General features: G+C 49.3%; 1 protein-coding gene across 8 annotated transcripts in view; it reads left to right on the top strand.

Annotated features, from left to right (window-relative positions):
• Positions 1-20,814, top strand: part of SPECC1 (sperm antigen with calponin homology and coiled-coil domains 1) — a 124,318-nt gene that overhangs the window by 78,171 nt on the left and 25,333 nt on the right. For 5 of the 8 annotated variants that reach the window (XM_061605237.1, XM_061605239.1, XM_061605236.1 and 2 more), the window contains 5 exons: positions 2,040-2,113; positions 2,726-2,907; positions 12,516-12,661; positions 14,340-14,440; positions 17,757-17,838. In XM_061605237.1, the coding sequence (XP_061461221.1) occupies positions 2,040-2,113; positions 2,726-2,907; positions 12,516-12,661; positions 14,340-14,440; positions 17,757-17,838 (585 nt within the window). Of the gene's footprint in view, positions 1-2,039; positions 2,114-2,725; positions 2,908-6,369; positions 6,730-7,468; positions 9,578-12,515; positions 12,662-14,339; positions 14,441-17,756; positions 17,839-20,814 lie in introns of those variants that run through there. The other 3 variants (XR_009759882.1, XM_061605241.1, XM_061605242.1) reach the window with 3 other exon arrangements.

Genomic DNA, 20,814 nt, shown 5'->3' with positions numbered 1-20,814 from the left:
CTCCAACTCCGCTCAAGCTGTCTCCTATCTTGCTTCATCGCTCTCAACTCTGGAGTATACCAAGGAGCTGAATTAGCTCTGCAAAGGAGAGGGCGCGCAGGAGCGATCGTGTCGACAGCCCGGGCCATCTCCGCATTCCACAGATTAACCAGGGCTTCAACAGGAGCGCCGGTCCTATCAGCCAGAAAATCCCCCAGAGCCCTTTGAAAACCTTCAGGATTCATTAGTCTCTGGGGGCGGACCAATTTAATAGGTCCCCCACCCTTGCGGAGGGAAAAGGTCGCTGAAAGTCTAAACTTCAGCAAGCAGTGATCTGTCCATGACAAAGGGAGAGATGTAAAACTCCCCACATCCAGATCACTATCCCCATGTCCAGTAACAAAAATAAGGTCGAGTGTATGCCCCGATATATGTGTTGGGCCACTAACATATTGGGACAGCCCCATGGTTGTCATGGAGTCCATGGAGTCCATGAAGTCCTGAGCCGCCCCAGACAAAGTAGCCTCGGCATGAATGTTGACATCCCCCAGTACTAATAGTCAAGGGGATCTCAACAATACCTCCGAGACCACTTCCGTCAACTCAGTTAAGGAAGCCATTGGGCAGCAAGGTGGGCGGTACACCAAAAGGATTCCTAGTCTGTCCCTCTGGCCCAACACAAGGTGCAAACATTCCAGACCAGTAGTTGTATGGACATGGTGCTTGGTGAGTGAGATGGAACTCTTATAGACCACAGCAACCCCACCTCCCTGACCCTCAGATCTACCATGATGCTGAACCGAATACCCCGGTGGGCAGATCTGGGAGAGACTAACTCCTCCCTGTTCGCCCACCCAGGTCTCGGTTATGCATGCCAGATCGGCTGCCTCGTCCATAATCAAATCATGGACGAGGGGTTTTTTATTATGTACCGATCTGGCATTAAAAAGCAGCAACTGGAGATCCGAGAGTTGGCTGATAGGACAACCGACAACCCTGCGGGTATGAGAAGGACTGGAACAAGGCACAGCCACAACATGTCTGGGCCGCGTTCCCCTTACCTGGCACGTCCTTCTCATAACACCATACCTCCCTCTTCCCTTCACTACGGCGATTGGGGCTCCCTCATGTCTCCCCGCTAGGTGGAAAGATCTCTTCCCCAGGCACATTGTAAACTATAAATACAGAAAGAAAAATACAAAAGACTCAAATACATAAAATACACACTCACTCACAACATACATTCATACAGACACCCACACATCCAGTTCAAATCCATACAACATGCATAGAAAGCGCAGCAGCGGCCACTCCTTCCCTTGGCAGTGATGGTCTCTTCCTCCTGCAGGCCCTGGGTCTCCCAGGCCACCTCAGCCAGCCGGCTTATGTATCCCTCCAGAGAGGGACAGGTGGTAAGAATCAGTCCTGGCTGGGTACCTGGGGCCTGGTCCTGCCAGGCAGAAGTCCCTCAGAGAAGGGTGGTGGAGGTGGTGGTTCCACAGCAGCAGCGGCAGCAGCCTCTCCTTCCCTTGGTGGCGATGGTCTCTTCCTCCTGCAGGCACTGGGTGATGCTCCCTAGATGTTGCTGGACTCCCAGCTCTCACCAGCCCCAGCAGCCAACATGGCCAATGGCCAGGGATGTTGGGAGTTGTAGTCCAGCAAAATCAACATTGGTACAACATCGGCTCCCCTTGCTGTAGATGGACCAAATAGTCCAACATCGCACAAGGCAGCTTCTTCTGGTCTGATTTCAGCCCTTTATTGAGAACCTTGAGGACTAGAATCTCCTTTATTTTAAGGAGAAGGTCCGTCGCTCTGTCACAGAGCGACTGCCTTGCATGCAGAAGGTCACCGATTCAAACATCTCCAGGAAGGGTTGGGAAATACCCTTGTCCAAATAGAGCCCGGAGAGCCGCTGCCAGCCAGCACTGGCTACTCTGACCCAGATGAGCCATTGGTCTGGCTTGGATAAGGCAGCTTTCTGTGTTCTCTTGGCAGTGGCCCTGTTCCCCACCGCTCTTTTATCTGAAAAGACGTCTTCCTCCCTTCACTGTTTTCAGGTAATCTGCTGAAAGTGGAAGGCCAGAAGGCGGATTTGGAAAGGCAGCTGAAGACCCTGAACAAGCAGATGAAGGTGAGAAGGGTGCCCGCCTTTCGGGGAAGGGGCTGAAAGCTCAGTGGCGGAGCCCCTGCTTTGCATGCAGGAGGTCCCAGGTTCAGTCCCCGACGGCATCTCTTGATATAGCTGGGGGAGAACCCTGCCTGAAACCCTGCAGAGCCGCTGCCAGTCAGTGTAGACAGCACTGAGGTAGATGGTCTGACTTGGTGCAAGTCTGGGGCTGATGGGAGTTGTAGTCCAAAACAAGGCCATGCCAGCTGGGGCTGATGGGAACTGTAGTACAAAATGCCTGGGGTGCAGCAGGCCGGTAAATGCCGGTTTAGAATAAACTCTGATGCCCTCAGTATGTTTGGCGCGTTTCCAACATACAAGAGGACTGTCTCTGCCCAGAGAAGCTCACAACATAAACTTGGGAGGGTCCTCCAAATGGAGGGTTCTTTCGCAGTGCCTCCATGTAAAGTGAGAACGACAGCCTTGTTGAGTTGGTTCCCGCCCACCATTTTGCTGACCTTAGCACCCCTCTCCCTGGCAAACGCCAGCAGCTCTTACCCCTGCGGTGCCGGTTCTGTGTTTTCCGGTGAGGCTGAAGCTCTGTCCTCTTCCCCCACGCACCCACCCTTGCTCTAGGAGGAGACTGCCGAGTGGCGCCGTTTCCAGGCCGACCTGCAGACGGCTGTGGTCGTGGCGAACGACATCAAGTGCGAGGCGCAGCAGGAGTTGCGCACACTGAAGCGCCGCCTTCTGGAAGAGGAGGAGAAGAGCGCCCGGCTGCAGAAGGAGCTGGAGGAGGCTCAAGGAGGGAGCGCAAGGTAGGAGAGGCGTTGGGCCCGTGGCTCTTTGCTCGGCACACAGGCGCGCATGGAAGTTACACATTTCCCCCTCCGCTGTCCATGCCGCCGCGCGCACATTCTCTCTCTCTCCATCTCTCTCTATTGTAATTTTCCTGGCAGGTTTTGTTGCATTTTTTTTGGTTCGTTTGTTTGAAGAGCGTGTCTTCTCTGCCATGTATTGCATGTTGTTCAGGACCCTTTCAGGATAGCCCTTCGCTTTCGCCGGCGCTCCTCACCAAATCTACTCCAGCGCCAAAGCACCTGGTTGTTATATCCTGTGCCAACTCTCTGGGATTTGAAGTGACATGGTTCAGGGCTGCCCTCAAGATTCTTTCTCGCTCTCCCAGTGATGCGCATGCTGGGTGCCAGGGAAAAGTTAAGTGAGTTACACAATGAAGCCGTAGCTGAGTGGGTAGAGAGCCCCTGCTTTGCATATAGAAGATCCCCGGTTCAGTCCCCGGCATCTCCAGTTAAAATGAGCAGCTAGGAGGTAAGTGGGGAAGAAAGGCCCTTCTCTGCCCAAGGTAGTTGGCTTAGTGAACCAGTGGTCTACGTCAGGGGAGGAACCTTTCTCAGCCCAAGGGCGGAGCAACAAGTGTGAATTTTGCCTTTTTGTAGAGTAGGCTAATTTCTGCGTGCACACACACACCTCTCTGTCCTCCACCCAGACCAGCAAAAGGCATGATCAAGAGTTCAAGGACACATTTCCAGCCAGGCAAAAACATTCAAGGAAGGTGCAAAGCAGGGCAGTTGAGGGGCGTGGCCTGTGGAGGGTTCCAAGGGCCAGACGGGGATCTTCCCAGAGGGCCACATATTGGCCCCTGAACCCGAGGTTCCCTCTGCCCGTGTTCTGTCTGTAAAGGGGGCCCTGCATTCATCACAGACATTTCTGTGGAGCTCCAAAAGCTAGCATACCCCTGTACTGATACAATTTGCTTCACTAAAAGATGCCCACCCTTTAAGTTATTGATCATTGATTGACATGATTGATGGACATTTGTATTCCGTGCTTTCTCCAAAATGCCAAAATTTTGGCAATTGGCTTTTGAAACGTGTGTGTGTGTGTGAGAGAGAGAGAGAGACCCTTATCTCTTTCATATCTTGGGAGTCAGGTATGTTTTATTCTAACGAGTTCTGGAGGGCCGCAAGGTTGATTCATTTATTTATTAATTACATTTATACCCTGCCTTTCTTTTCATGATAGAAACCCAAGGCGGCTTATATATGGTTCCCATTCAGGCACTGACCAGACCTGACCCTGCTTAGCTTCAGCAGGGTGCTGGCCTCATGTGCCTTCATACCATAGCCTGGGACCATTTACCACAAGATGTGGCGATGGCCACTAGCCTAGATGGCTTCAAAAGGGGATCAGACAAATCAGCAGAGGAGCATAAAGTCTTGCCAGCGGTGGCTAAGCTGGATGGCTGCATGGAACCTCCAGAATCAGAGGCAGTCTACCCTTGAATGCCAGTTTCTGGAGAGCAACCAGAGAAGAGGGCTTTTGCTTTCATGCCTTGTTGGTGTCCCAGATCTGGTTGGGCCTGTGTGAGAAACAGGATGCCACACTAGAGAGGCCTTTGATCTGGCCTTTTGGTCTGATGCAGCGGCCAGGCTCTTCTGATGTTCTTAACTAGCAAACCACAAGCTTGAGCTATCTGTTGCCTAAACACACTCGTGCCAAAAAGAGCCATGACGTGTCTTGTCTGTGGGTGGTCTATTGCACGCTCTCCCCGGAAAGTATAAAGCAAAACCTCCAGTTGGACGCACTTCTCTGCAAACCTGCTTCCCCGTCAGCGTTCTCAGAAGAGGAGATGAAAACTGGCCACTTTTCGTGCCAGCTCAGTGATAATGAAAACGGGGGGCGAGGGTGGGGGACCGCAAAACTCAACCCTAATTCAGTTCTCCCAAAGGGCGTGCTTTTCATTTAAGGAGTCTCTCGTTATGGACCAGCCTCTTGTTCGCTTGCTTGGTGTTTATTTCCCACCCCACCGCATCTGTCTGGCTTACTTGTCGTATCGCAGAATTTATCACATGGAACCCACTGACGGGCAGGGACGCTGGTGCAGTGTTTGGGTCCTCAACGGAGTGCCAAGGCCTGAGTTGCCCTCCCTATCCTTTGCTGCATTGCTTTTGCCGCCCCAGAGAGGGCCTGTGTGGTGTCACTCCAAGGACAACACTAATTCATTGCATATTATAGTGGGCACAACCCCCTTGTGGGACAGATCAGCCTACGCCACCTGATCCTGCCTCTCGGGGGGGGGGCATAATAGTCCTCTGCGACCAGAACTATGGTTGGACCTTTATTAAGCCGAGGAAACCTCCATTCTGTGGCCTGACTCAATTGTGTAGATTTGCATAATTTATTCTGCATAATTTGCATAATTCTGGTTTTGTCAGGCATGGGTAAGGTAAAGGTAGAGGTGTCCCTGCACTTGTAGTGCGAGTCGTTTCCGACTCTCAGGGTGACGTCTTGCGACGTTTACTAGGCAGGCCGTATATATGGGGTGGGATGGCCAGTCCCTTCCCCGGCCTTTCTTCACCCCCCAGCATTATTATTATTGTTAGTCTGCCCTTCATTCAAAGGTCCCAGGGCAAGTCACAATAGTTTTAAAATGCGTCATTGAAAACAACCTGAAAATCACATCACAAAAAATAGGGTTGGTTCTAAAAATACACAATCTCAGGTGTCAGAGGCCAGGGTAAAGAGAGGCATCTTCAGTATTCGCTGAAGACTGACCAGTGAAGTTGCCAGGCGCACCTCTGTGGGGAGGAACCCCTTTCCCACTGAGCGCCCCCCCCCCCAAATTCCGGAAATCTTCAACCAGCCTTCTGATTCCACCACATGCTTTTGATCATATATTCATTCGCCATAAGAGCTAGGAGCTTGCTTTTGTATTTTTTTAAAAGGAAAGCTGGGATTCTCAGTCTACATGGCCTGTCTTGACCCCCGAAACTAGCCTGCTGCCTTGGGGGGTACTGGAGGAAGCTGTCTTGTCACCAGTGTTGGCGTAAGGTTCAGCTGCCCGTCCTGTTGGAATCTTTATGTGGAACGGGGGGGTGGGGAGGCGGCGGCGTCTTGCCCTCCCCGCCCCCAGGCAGCAAAATGTCTTGGGCCAGCCCTGCTGCTCCAGCTTGGAGCACTTGTCCTTTGACCTTCTTTTGATCTGTCCTCATCTCCCACACCGTCACCACCCTTTCCTCCCCCACCCCTCTCGCAAGCGCACATTCTCTTTTGCTTCCGGAGAATATGGAAAGCATGAACCCACGAGGTCTCCAAAGCACACCTGAATGAAAGGTAAGAGGTTCTCTGACGGAGCCCAAAGGGCAAAGCTGCCTTCTCCCAGCCCTATTACCCACCTGTCCTTTTTTGCTGTACATGTCCATGGTGCTTTTTCTTTTTTTTTGGTTTTCATTTTTTTAACCTCCCTTTCTCTCTTCTAGAGTTCAGCTTGCACTCTGTGTCTGTACTAAGCCTTCTCTCATCGTTCTTCGTCCACTGATGTGTCTCGCTCACGTCCCATCCCGTATGTGTTACGGCTGTCCTGTCTGGCAGAGGCTTAAGAAAGCTGCTGAGCTCTTGCTTCATGGAGGCTTCCGAGTGGAGTCTGAAGTTCCCTCTCCTCTCCCCACCTTGTTTGAACCCTTCTCCCTCCCAATCGTTAGCCCGGTCCTGAGGGGCACGGCAGATGCCAGCCCTCTCGGGTAAGAGACAGTTTTGGAGATTGTGTCTGGAGCAGAGAGGAACAGACCCTCATTTTGCAGGGACTGATGTGGTTGGACTCAACGGTGGTGTGGATAACGGTAGGAAAAAGATAGGGCAGAGTTAAAGGGTCCCCCCTCATGGTGCCTGAGCCCTGCCAAAAGCGCTGAGACCCTTTCCAAGGATGACAGAGCTTGACAATCAAAATCTTCAAAACAGGGTTTTTGTATGTGTACTCTATCTCAGTCATCCATATAAACACACACACGCACACTGCATGGTAGGTCACACAGACAGCTCTCTGCAAGGCACAATGGCTGTGATTGCTATGTGTGAAAATGTGGCCTCAAAGAAGCCCTTGCCAATAAGTCCACCCAAATTCTTAGCCAGTTTTAAAATTCTCATTGCCCCATCTGCCTCCGCTTGCCCACTAGATGGTCTGAAAGGGAGAGTGGGTGGGATGAAGACCCAGCTCTCATCCAGTTTCCCCATCTAGTCGCCTGGGGAACGATTGCCCTTGCCGCGAGTGACTCCCAATTCCCATCAGCCCCAGAAAACATGGCCCAACAGTCAGAAACAATGGAAGTGGAACCAGTGCCCCTCCAGATGTTGGGACTTCCATCGTCCCTAACTGTTGGGAGTCCAACAGCGCCTGGAAGTCCACAGATGTCACCAATTGAGCTGCATGGACCAACGGCCTGGCACATCATAAAGGCAGCTTCCCACATTTTTAAGATGTGAGGAACTGGTCTTTCCACATTGCTCGTGATTTTTAGAATTCTGGCTCCTCTGGGCATCCTTTAAAACCCACCTTTGGTTTGTGTCTCTCTGTTTCTACAGGTCTCTGATCCCAGTCAACTAGCCCAGCCCTGGATGAGCACAGCCTAGCCAGGGCTCAGGACCACCACTGGCAACATCCTCTTCTTGAAAACTTGGAGGGGGGGCAAAGAGATTGAAACCTGAGAAAGAAACATCTGAGTACCTAAAAAGAAATCTTCTCCCAGCATTTTCTCCAGACTGCCATTTCTGCCTATTTTCCTTTTATTTGGCAGCCCGGGGGTGGTTGGATATTTTATTCTTGTTGAAGGCTATGTGAAGCAACACCTGTGCGGAGGTGCAGTTTCAGGGTTGCTGCAGGCCCCAAATCTCACATCCTGATGCTTCAAGGTTTTCAATGAGCCGATGCTGAGTGTGGGATCGCAATGTGCACACTTGAGTTTCTCTCCGGAGAGCGTCCCACCGATGCATGTAGCTCTCTGCTCCGTTCTGGGTTTGCCCTGGCTGTTGTACGCACACGGAGCATTTATGGTGGTGCTGGGAATGGTTGGCCAGCGCATCTGAGCTCTCCTCATCCATCCAGTGGTCTTCAACCTGCCTGGCTTTTTCTTGGAGTCTGACCACAGAGACTGGCCGCTAGGTGGCAGAGCCTGACTTGAAAAACCCAGAAGCATTTTCTCTTCTGGATCTTTTTTTTTTTTAAACTACTTGCTGCTTTTCCTGAGAGCTGAAGGCCGGAAAACGACAGGGCAGGGGGGAATGGGGGCCAAAGGAGATGCTGTTAGTAGCTGTATTACAGAGCTATCTTCATACACCCCCATTTATCTCCCTGTACCTGGCAAACGCGCAAGCCATTTGAATTCTCCCGACTTGCAGGGAAGCCGTTGATCTCTCTCTGCCTTGAAGCCGCCTTTCGGATTAATGGAGCTGAAAAGAACATTTCTTAATAAGTTGGGCTTGCGTTGCAGATGTTTCAGGCTCCTGTGCCCACAGGCCAGTAGCGCCATGCTGGTGGCTCGGTAGCCTTTGTGGCCCACAGCCCTTCAGGGTTCTGTCTAGTTCCAGTGAACGGACGTTTCTGTCTGTCACTTGTGAAAGCGATTGGAAGTTTGTGATCTCCACCCCCCCCCCCCCGAAAGTCTTTGGAAGGTTTTACTCAGGGGATTTCTGTGGTGTGGCCAATGCTGATTTCCAGTGCTTTGGAATTGTGTGTTTCTGCGTTTCTGCAGAATTCTTGCTGGGAAATTTGCACAGGTTGACTTTGGGGCCATCAGCTGCCAGCCTCTAAGCCAAGTCTGAATTGGTGCCATTTGACCCTCTAGCCCTAAAGACGTAAGAAGGGTCCAGATAAGCAGTTATCGCCTAATCTCCCCCCCCCCAGCTCGCCACCCCAGAGTTCTTGGCTTGTTCCCTTCCCACTCTCCTTGTCAATGCAGCCTCTGCTGCAAGACTATGACCGGGGAGGTAGGATCTAGTGAAGGTCCATTCCAGCTGGTCGTTTATAAGAACTACTATTTAACTTGAAGAATTCTCACCTTGATTTGATCCCCACATCCCCCGTTTCTTCTTCCATTTGTGTTGTGACTTTCAAATTGTAAGCCTGCAGGCCAGGGACTTGTCTTGTTTGAAATGATTGTATGTTAAGCTGCTCTCGGGGAGTCTTTTTTTCTTTTTGGCTGAGGAGGGGGGTGCAAATGCTCAAAATAAATATATGGTGGAATGCCACCGCAAGGAGAACGAGAGAAAGAGAGTGTGCCTTCCAGCCTGGCCGTCTTCGTGCCACACAGTGGAGTTTTATTGAAGGATGCAAGGCATGGATGGGGATGCGCAAGGTGGGCTTGCGCCGCTTCACATGGTCAGAAGTACCAAGACTAGGCACAGAGAGGTACAGCACCTCTTTGGGTGCATGGGAGTGAGGAGACCCAGAATCACCCTTTCTGTGGGCCTGAAAGCACCATGTCTGGCCAGATCCCACCTGAGGAGACTTGTGTAATACAGGAATGCTATGCGGCTTGATTTCAATGCTGCCACCCTGCCCCGTTACTTACATACGTGTAAACATGCTTGAAATGATGGCAATTTGTTGAATGTGAGAGTGAGAGAGAGAGGGTGGGATAATATATTTCAACAGACCTGTACAAAATTGTGAAATAAATGTGCGGCTAGAAAGTAGGTTCTCGGTGCCTCTTCTCTCTGTCTTTGTTGCGACTTCCAGCATTGCTGGTTTAAAAGACCCCACTGTGCCTTGCTGAAATGTAGACATGGTCACAGCGGGTCTCCTGTGTGTGCGTGTAGATTTCTACTCGGTGGGAACGTTCTCACAGGTGATGCTGGCTGTGGGGTAGTTGTGAGATAAGGCTGCCCCACTGGCTCTGTGAAGCCCCCAGCTTCAGAGGCAGTCTACCCTGGGATACCGTTGGCTGGGAAGCCGCAGTGGGAGAGGGGCTTTGCCGCTGGGAGAAAATGAGGTCCAGAACTGAGCACGCCTTTAGTCGGATCCAGCAGGTGAAATCCTTAGGATCTTTTGGTTCGTCAGTGGCGGCATGTTTTAAACTGAGGAGAAAGCGTGTGTTGTTGTTCCACTGCACAGTGACGCTTTGCAGACATAAAAGTTGAGTGTGCCACGCCCATTCCCCTCACACCCAGTACAAGAGTTTTGGAGCCACAGCAAAGCCTTCTCCAACCTGGTGGGCTCAGGATGTTTCGCACCACACCTCACATCAGCCCCAGTCAGCACGGCCGTGTGAAGCTGAGACTGTTGGGATGTAGAGTCCAAAACATGGCTCTGCTAGCTGGGGCTGATGGATGCCGGAATCCAAAATGCCCGTGCAAAAGCCCCTTCTCTCCTCTGGTCACGTACATTCCCGGGCAGCCCGGGGCTGTCCAAGTGGCAGCTCCAGGCCAGAAGCCTTTCCTTCCCTCCGCCATGCTCGAGCAGAATCCAGCCTCTGCCCTGGCCTTTGTGCACCGCCAAAATCAAACCCAGCTGCATGCCCCCTGCAGGCTTCCCCCACGCTTCAAGCAATAACACGGAGCCGGAAGCAGGCCAGGAGCAGAGATTTGGGACGGTGCTTTGAAAGGGCAGACTCAGCCCCGTTTGAAAATAAAAAATCTGGAGGGATCTCTGTTCTTCCAAATTCTGTTCCTTCCTTCCCCTTATGTTGGATTAGTCAAGGACTCGGCTGAAAGAGCTATTCTAGGGGCTATCTGTCCCCATGAGACCACTTTCCTCTCCCTGATCTTTCCGTTTGGCATGAAACGGGGGATTTGGCAAGGGGAAGGTCAGGTGGTCTGCTGCTCCCAGAGACAGAGTCTCCCTTGAATTCTGAGCAAGTCCCCCTGCTTTGCTTGCCGTTCACTGCCTGCACTTCCCAGGGCCTCTTGTGCTGCAGTGCCAGAAGGGGAAATATAAATCCCCCACACACGCACACCTCCCCAAAGGGTTTGGTGCCTATTAATAGCCCAGCCACAGCCACGCAGCTGTTTGGGAGTGGACTGGGTGCCCGGAGAGAGTGGGAGAGAGACAGAACGGATCTCACAAAGGGGGGGGGTGCTTGGAGGGGGAAAATAAAAGCTCATTCAGTGCAGAGCCCAATGGTCTTTTATTTGCCTTCTGTGTCTGTGCTGTTTTTCCCCCCTGCGCCCATATAAATGATGGGTCATTGAATCGCAGGTGGCAAGTTGTATTGACACCTTTATTCTGAAAAGGCGGAGCGATACAGCAACGCATCTTAAAGACAACCACCCCAAAAGGTCACACACCCCTAAATTTGTTAGTCCGGGGGGGGGGGTCCCTTTGCTTTTTAACTTTTTATTATCATCATCATCTGCATAATTGTGATTTTATCCCGACCTTCAAAGGGAGATACAGGGCAGCGTACTTCGCTCCGCTCCTCTCCAACCCTTTATTCTCTGTGAGGTAGGGTAGGCTGAAAGATGGTAAGGATTGCCCAAGGTCACCAAGAGAGCGTTAAGGCTGGGCCTTAAACTCATTTCTTCCAGTTCGTTGTCCAACGCTCTCACCCCCAGGATCGCCAATGCTGTGCTCTCTCTCTAGGTGATGTTGGACTGCAGTTCTCATCAGTCCAAACTAACAACGGCCAATGCTCAGGGATGATGGGGGCTGGGAGCAACATGTAGTGGGTTCTGTGGTGGTGGCCCCTTCTGTAAGCACTGCACCACAATGTGACTTGCAGTGTTTTCAGAAGGGACCCTCCTATATGTGATATTGCCAAATGGAGGATCCCCAACCTGTGCCTTTGCAAAGCAACACGGGCAGCTTAGGACGGCCAACGTCACTTAGAGGACTTGGGATAAACCGAGTAGAAAACGATGAAAAGGACAGCAGGAACTGTTGGTGTTTGAGCCATAATAATTTGGGGTGGCCTCTCCCTTTTCCTGCTGGCCATCGAGGAAGTCTGGTAGCCACTGGCCATTCACCCAAGGGTGGGCAGGCCTTGGCTCTTCAGATCTGCTCTGGCAATGGACATTCCTTGTACCGGCAGCAGGCATCCTCCATATTAAACGGGCAGGGGAAAGTATACTGCAGAAATGAGGATATTTAACTTTTAGAGAGTACTCTTCACTTTGACATTATCTCTGCGATCCTTACGACGGCTCTGTAATCTGGGGGCGGACCAGTCTGTCAGTTTCAGTTCCTCATATTTCCCATCTTCGATTCAACACATTTCCAAATCAATTTGCAATTTGTAAAAAGTCCACAAATATCTGTCAGCATTTTTAGAGCGCATTTCTCCTAATATTACACTTCTTTTCCCCAAGAGATTTCACTCTAATATATTGCATTTTAATGTTATTTTCACTCTAATACATCCAGCTTTATGCACATTTCCTCCTAATATATGCAATTTTGTAACCCTCCTATTTGGGGGGTTGGAGTACTGCATCACAAAATTCAGCAAATGTCTAAGGACAGCTGCGTTTCCGTTCATGTATCATTTCACAAAGTGCAGATGAGGTTAAAATGCAAGCCAAAGTGAATTTCTCTTCCCCCCCCACAGCCAGAATCCTTTCGCCAGTACTATCAAACGAATAGTTTCAGATCAGGGTCTGAAGCCTCTCTTGTCCTCCTCTGATTTCTTTCCTACAGACCAACATTGGAGGTGCCAGATGCCGTCGAGGCGGATTCCACGAGCCGCTGGCAAGGGGTCTCGGTCAGCCACACGTCGCCAACACCCCCCGAGTCCCTGGCCACCGTCAAATCGTTGATCAAGTCGTTCGACTTGGGGTGCTCAGGTAACCCAAACTGCCATGGCCTGAGAGCCTTTCTTCTTTTGAAATATCTTTTTTGTATTCTTTGTATTGCTTTTATAAATAAAGTATTTATATACCGCTATCTCATAAGATATCCGGGCGGTACACAGCAACATGTATACATTTAAAACACAATTAAAAACAGGACAAGATAATCATTGCAATAACTGCTTAATTAAGGAAGCGTTAAATGGCTGCATAGGCCTGTTGGCATAATAAAAATAAATTATTATTATTATTATTAATTCATTGCCTTCCACAAAATAACAGAAGGTGACAGAAGATGAGTTTAAAACTATACAAAAATTGACACCTTTGCCAGAGACCCGTTCATCCAGCTGGGAAAACTGGTCAGGACAAAAATGTCTTCCATTCGTTTCCAGAAAGTACAGATAGTGGGTGCCTGTCTTATCTCGACTGGGATGCTGTTCCACAAAACAGGGGCAGCCACACTGAAGGCCCCGCTCTGAGTTAACTGCTTTTGATATCTTTGTGACCTGATGGAGAAACTCCCTGCAGTTTGCAGCAACCTACTTGGGTATATAATGGATAAGGCATTAAAAAGGTCTTCAGACAAGAAAAATCTTCATTCATGAGATTGTCATGGCTGTGGGGTGAGGCCACCCTCTTCCTGGGTTCTCAGAAAGGTCGTTTGGTTGGGAGGAACAGCGCAAGCCATCCAGGGAAGCCGTCAGGCTTGGCAGGAAAGCAGGAAGCCATTTTTGTAGTGCTTGTTGGATTAGTTACCCTCCTCCAGATGCCCCCTCCACCTTGAGGTGAGGTAGGAAAACACGAAGCTACCTTATCCTAAGTCAGACCCTTGGTCTATGTAGATCAGTGTTACTTGCCCTGACTGGCAGCAATGGCCCTTGAGGCTTTCAGGTAGGGGAGTCTGTCCCAGCCCTGCCGGGAGATGCCATTGCGGATTGCACTTTCTGCATGCAAAGCAGATGCTCTGACACCGAGCTACGACCCTTCCCCTAAAGATCAAGCAAGATTCCAGTCCTCATGGCTCCGAATTAAGGGCTGCTTTGAGTAGGAACGTAGGACACTCCTCTATACCAGGTCAGACCCTTGGTCCGTCTAGCTCAGTGTTGCCTACACTGACTGGCAGTGACTCTCTGGGGTTCCAGCCGGGGGATCTCTTCCAGTCCTACCTGGAGATGCCAGGGATTGAATTTGGGACCTTCTGCATGCAAAGCAGGTACTCCTCCGCTGAGCTGCAGTCCTTCCCATACGCACTGAATCAGACCTTACTTCTTAGATTAAAATCAGCCCTTCTGGTTTAGATGAGCTTCCCTGCTTCCCGATAGGGGGCAGCCAGATGCCTCCGGGAAGACTGCAGGCAGGCTTGGGAGAGTGTTTTAAAATTCACAGAGGAGCAAGCCATCAGTGGCTACCAGACACAGCTGCTAGGTCATATCCCTCCACTGTTGGAGGCAGTATGCTTCTGAATGCCGCTGCTGACAATTGCACGTGGAGAGAGCACTGTTGTTGCGCTCGGGTCCTGCATGCGGGCTTCCCTTTGGGGCATCTGGTTGGCTGCTGCAAGCCCACAATGCAGATGGGCCCCCTTTGGCCTGACCCAGCTGCAGCCGGGCTCTCCGTGTTCTAACGTGAATAAAAATCAACGGACCGCTCTGCTTCTCTCGCATTTCAGGTGGCCCAGGGCAAAGCGTTCCCACCCACAAGGTCTCTCGGAGCCCCCTCAGCGGCATCCCCACCAGGACAGCTCCAGCAGCGGCCGTCTCGCCCATCCAGGTACCGGAAAGAGCAGCCCATCCCTTCCTTTGCAGAAGTGGGCTTTGGGGCGGGACTGACATCACCGAGTCCTTTATGGCAGAGGAAGAGAGAGAGAGGTTTAGCACGTCCCCACCGGGAAGGGGAAATAGATCTGTTTGTTTCTTTTCTGTAAAGACATCAGATACCAATAGATCAAAGCAAAGCCCTCAGTGGGTGCAACGAGAAGGGCCCCTTTTTTGACCTCTCTGGAATCCAGCGGAGGATGTTGGATTAGTGTCATTTTTTAAAAAAAATAATCTGGTTTTGATCTCTCTTCCCCCCCCCCACACACACATCCAGCTCCCAAGAGTCCTAATAAACAGTAAATAGAGTGGGCATTGGCGCTAATGGAAGGCAGATGGCCAAGAGGTTGGGGTGTGTACAGAGAGCTCTGTAAAGCCGTGCAAGTAAGAGCCCTGCCGGATCAGGCCAAAGGTCCCTCTATTTAAAGGTCCAGTATTTTGTTTTGACAGCCAAAAGCCTCTAGGGCGCTTCTGAAGTGAAGTTGCACGAGAGGGAATGGCAGTTCCCAATTTGTCCCTGGCGCCTTGTATTCTAAGGTAACCTGCTCCTGTAGGTGGAGGTTCTGTTGAGCTGCAACAGCCGGTTCCCTGTGATGGACCTCTCTCTTTCCCTTCACGGATTTGTCTGATCCAGTGGTTCCCAGTACCACAGACCACTTGCAAATTGATGAGGGTCTTGTTGGCGGACCGCTTAATGGCTTGTCTGCCGGTGGAAGCAACTGCAGTTCCATAGAATTCAAAATGTAGCACAATAAAATGTAATATATTATAAGAGGTAAATGAAGCAATGCAAATACAATTAAAAATCAATCTGAATATTCAGTGCAATGGATGTGCTGCCTCCTATCTTCAACCACAAGTCCAGAGACACACTGCGAAACAACTTGGACCAGTTTGGGAACGCCCCTTGTCCTTTGCAAAGGGAAAGATCCATCTCATCTTGAGGCGGTGGAATCCATGCTAATTACATTGTTGTGCCGGGGGGGGGGTCCATTTGTCAGTCCTAACCCTGTTGTCAAGTAGCTTTTTTGATATATATTTTTAAAAAATCCTCTCACCAGGTTTAATGTGTTTTCCTTCCCTCTTTTATTGGGATTGACTGACTGACTGATTGACTGATTTCCGTGGGAACCGCTGTGTAAAGCTGCCTCCCCAGAAGGCAGCACGCAAGTCTCCCAAGCAAATAAAAGCCTTTGCTGGACTTATATTGAGGGAGGTTCTCTGCCACTGATCTGCGGCCCTTCCCCTGAAAATAAAGCAAGATTCCAGTACTCATGGTTCTGAATTGAGGGCTGGTTTAAACAGGAGTAGAGGCAGCTACCTCAGAGCAAGTCAGCCTATTGGTCCATCCAGCTCCGGGGGCCTGGCTGATGCCCAGTCTGGAGATGACCCTCCACGCACATAGCTTTGCTTCAGTTTGGATGCGCCTTTCTCCAGTGGCCTGTTTTGGGTTGATCAAGGCATCTTCCGGGACTGCATATCACCTGGGCTTAAGACAATAAAAAAAAAAATGTGGCCATCCAAATTCTCTGCAACTTCTATGATGCTTGTGTGTCTCTCTTTAATTGCCGTGTTCTGCAACTGTTGCAATTTTGTTCATCCAAAAAGCGTGGCTGCTGGGTCAGGCCAAAGGGGCCCCATCACAGTTCAGCATCCTGTTCTCACAGCGGCCAGCCAGGTTCCCCTCTTGGGAACCCCAAAAGCAGGGCCCATGCGCAACAGCAATAGTCTCCCCACTTGTGATTCGCAGCAACTTTTATTCAAAGGCACACTACCTCCAACAGTGAAGGGAGAACATAGCCATCGTGACTAGTAGCCTTCTGCTGTTGGTAGTCATGAGAAGGCAAGGGTGCTTAAACCTCACTTCCAACGACTGGCTGTCTTACTCAGCCCAGTCTTAGAATTGTACAGTTCTAAGGGACTCTTGTGTTTCAGGCAGTGCCTGAATTAAAAGAAAGGGCATTTTAGCCCAGGATAAGCATCTGCTTTGTACACATAAGGTCCTAGATTCAGTCCTTGGCATCTCTAAATAGTGTTGGGATTAAGGATCAGGAAGAAATGGGGTTCAGTTCACATCTCCTAACTTGTACTCCCCAAAACAATATGTGCGAAACACAGCCATCCTTTGAAATTCATACTTATGCGAATTTTGCAATGCAGTTCTGAAGCCAAGTAACATTTACAAAAATATGTACACTGGGTTAACGGTGCATATGTACATGTACTGCCTTCAAGTTGACCCTGACTTATGGCAACCCTATCAATAGGGTTTTCATGAGGCTGAGAGGCAGTGACTGGCCCAAGGTCACGTAGTGAGTTTCACAGCTGTGTGGGGATTCGAACACTGGTCTCCCAGGTCCTAGTCCAACACCTTAACCACTATGCCATGCTGGCACTCTAACGGTGCATACAAATGCTTATGTTAGTGAAAATATATAAAAATTTGTTATTTTAGGGAAAACGACGTACAAAAATGCATTACATTAGGAAAAATAAGCATTAAAAAATGTCGCTGTTACGCAAAATTGCATGCACAAAATGGGCATGTTTGGAGATGTTTGCACTAAATTGCTGATGGATTTTCATGAGGGCTTTTTAAAAAAAAAAAATAATTTGCAAACTTAGGTGGAAATGTGGAGAAATGAACTTGAACAGAGAGAAACCAAAACCGACAGATTCACCCGTCCCTAGTTGGGATGCTTTTATTTACTGGCTGATAAGATTTCTTACCTATTCTTCACCATAAGGTCCCAGGTGAGATACAGTAAGATAATCATATAATTTATACCATTATAAAAACGAGTAAAATGATTCTAAAGAAAAGCAGCACAACAGTGGAAGAGGTGGGGCCTACCAAAACATATCTTTAAGAATTAAAGGGCAGGGTAAAGAGGCGAGTCTTCGCATACGGCAAAAACTTTACAGTGAAGCTGCCACATGCTCCTCTGCAGGGAGGGAGTTCCACAATCTCAGAAGCAGCCACAGAGAAAGCCCTCTCCTGGGCCGCCATTCCCCGGCACTTCTGAGCGTGGCAGAACGATCAAGGCTAAGAGCTGGGGAACCGGGTTCAAATCCCTGTTCAGCCACGGTTGTTGTGTGGATAATTCAGAGAGGGAGAGAGACAGTCTAATACCTCCTTATGCTCCCTGGAGAAAAAAGGTGGGATATAAACGTAGTAAAGAAAGAAATAAACGTCTTTCAACTTAAGCTTTAACCTCTGTTGCCATGTGACCAACCGAATGTTGTTGTTTTCTCTCTCTTTTTGGTTGCAGAGGCATTCCACCTTCAGCAACTCAAAGCCTTCTGGGAAAGCCTTTTCCAAGCACACTGATCTGCCCGAGCTGCCCTTGGCAGGTAAGTTGTACTCGAGCACAACAATGACAGGAGGGAAAGTAATAAATACATTCTGGGTGGGGGACACCCAGTGCAAAAATAGACTCTGTCTTCTAAAATCAGGTACAACCACCCAGGGTCACGGCTGTCAGAGAATACTGTCAGAAACAGAAATGGAAGCAGGGATTGCTACAATTAGCATGTTTGCCCAAATCCACAAGTGAATATGAGCAGTATTCACTATCGTTGCTTCAGCCCACGAATGTTACATAAATAATTACATAATTGTCTGCATTGTTTTTGACACTTATCTTCCAGTTAAATGCACTGAAGTTAATTATGTCTTTAACCACATAATACATAACTTGTTATATGCCTTCAAGTCGATTACAACTTAAGTGACCCTGTGAATCAGCGACCTCCAATAGCATCTATTATAAACCACCCTGTTCAGATCTTGTAAGTTCAGGTCGTGGCTTCCTTTATGGAATCAATCCATCTCTTGTTTGGCCTTCTTCTTTTTCTACTCCCTTCTGTTTTTCCCAGCATTATTGTCTTTGCTAGTGAATCATGTCTGTAGAATTACAATGTTCCAAGCATATATGGTTCAACATTACCATTTGTTTTGTTACACCAAAACATAATAGAGGCCTCTTTTTTGATAAATTATTTTATCTGAATGATAAAATTGACCAATGCAGTCAGTTATAAAATAACTTACGGATACTGATAAAAATCAAAGTTTAGAAACAAGTAGACATAATAAAAATGTATACAATAAACAGAATGTTTTCTTTAAAAAACATGCAAAATTAGGCATAATGCCATGACATGTCTGGGTAAGGCTGACACTGAAAGGAAGTTTTTAGCAGGTGTCTCAAATGGTGCAGCAAGGGCTGCCTGCCTGATGTCAGGGGGCAAGGGACTTCCAGATAGCGGACACTGGTCTGTTAGAGCAAGCAGGGTAGTGCCCCACCAACCTCCAGCAGCCTCCGCCTGCCTGCCTGCCTGCCTGCTTGCAAGCAGTGCAGGGGAACGACCAGGAAATGTCCCCCTGATGCAAATGTCCTTGTCAGCTTCCCCTCTGTCCATGTCACTTCCGCCGCTGTAGGGCCTTTTTTTAGTTGTTGCTGGGTTTTCCCCCAGGATTAGTCACCTCTTGCTGCTGAGATGGGCAACTTGTTTTACTCTGGCATGATCTGTGACGCTCATGTACGCCTGTCCTTCCTGCAGCCCAGTTTCTTCCTCTTTCTCTCGCTGTGCTCTTCCTGTCCTCCCTCGATGCCTCTTGTGGCTCATCAGATGCTGCTACATCAGAAGAATTAGTGACCCCACCTCCCAGGCTGTGTGGGGGCCCACTCCCCCCCCCAGCGTCCCCTGGTGCCTCCCAGCTTCTCTAGAGGGAACAGCAATAGCTTGTGGGTTCTTCCAACATCTGACAACAGCCAAAGCCACCCTTGTCCAAAAGAGGTTTGAATACCATGCGTTGACATGGGCAACCGTCAGAAAGAGCATCCACCTCAAAGGCGTGATGCTTCTGATGCAAACAGAGGCTTGTGATGCGCTGTCTCATCACACAGCGAGAGCACTGCACATCACATCATTGTGGAGAAACACCTTCAACGTGCTGAAGAAGTTCATACATGTACACTCCTTGCACTGTACAACTGCTAACTAGAAATATTCTTTAAGAAGCATCCACGTGAAGAAATCTGTAAGAAGGCTAAAAACCTACAAGGTAAATGCGATTTTACCAAAGGCAGCAATATTGAAGATCTATTAACCACTATAGAGAAATGCAATCTCTCTGGACAAATAAGGAAATTTGATGAGATTCAAGGACAGTCAAATCTAACATTTAAAATGATGCAAGAGTACATGGCAGTGGGGCAACAGGTGGATCTGCCAATCAGTTGCCAAATCTGTCTGAAGCTGGATTTTTTAAAAAAACCCGCCCTCAAGCTGATTCCATCAGGTCTTACAGTAACAAAGGGCAGGGTTTGACTAGCATCATGTGCTTCAGAAGGAGAGTTGAAGAGAAAACTGGCAGAACAGTGAGTGTGTCTCTCTTTACCATAAGTTGGCAGTAACTAATCAATCCAATGGGGCTGAACACACGCAGCTTTTCTCAGGATGACATCCCTTCCCTTTTTGGGAGGCAAATGCATATAGGACCGAAAAGCCTAAGGAAAGCAAAAAGAGCACATGTCATCCTTCACGCTGGGGAGGCCACATTTTCAGAGCGGCAGCGAGGACATTGGAAAGAGAGGCATTTCCTGGATCCAGCGCTGCACTTGTACAAGACCCATTACCTTAATTGAGCAGATAGACAAACACTTTGGAGGGGCAAAGGACAAGGAGAGACCACAAACGCCTCCTTGCAGCCTTAGAAGCGAATGAGCCAAAATGATGTGAGGCATCTCCACTTTGGCTCAGAGCTGTGCCCACCCATTTCATACGAACCCAAGAAGAGCCCAGCGTTGGATCAGGCCAAAGGGGGCCCATCACAGTCCAGCATCCTGTTTTTGCCGCAGCCAACTGGATGCCCCAATGGGAAGCCCACAAGCAGGACCTGAGCGCTACAGCAGCTCTCTCCCCACTTGGGATTCCCAGCTTACTACCTCCAAAAGTGGAGGTAGGACATAGCCAAGGTGGCTAGTGGGCATTGATAGTCTTCTCCTCCTTTAATTTACCTAGGCAGTGGGCTGAAGGCTGTGGCCTAAAGGCCCGTGAGGCCATCACCTTGCTGAAGCGAAGCAGGTCGGGGTCTGGTCAGTGCCTGGGTGGGAGACCACCTGGGGACCACATAGATGCCGCCTTGGGTTTTATGATGAAAGAAGGGTGGGGATATAAATGTAATAAATAAATAGTCCCCTTTTAAAGACATCCAAGATGTTCATGGGGAGGTAGATTGAAATGTATTTGCATCAGCCACCAATCATTGCAATTTTTAGATATTATTATTATTATTATTATTATTATTATTATTAGAAGAAG

This window comes from Rhineura floridana, chromosome 21, assembly GCF_030035675.1.
Source record: "Rhineura floridana isolate rRhiFlo1 chromosome 21, rRhiFlo1.hap2, whole genome shotgun sequence".
NCBI classification, from domain to species: domain Eukaryota; kingdom Metazoa; phylum Chordata; class Lepidosauria; order Squamata; family Rhineuridae; genus Rhineura; species Rhineura floridana.
The sequence above is the reverse complement of the archived record's forward strand: the minus strand, read 5'-3'. Positions and strand labels throughout refer to the sequence as shown.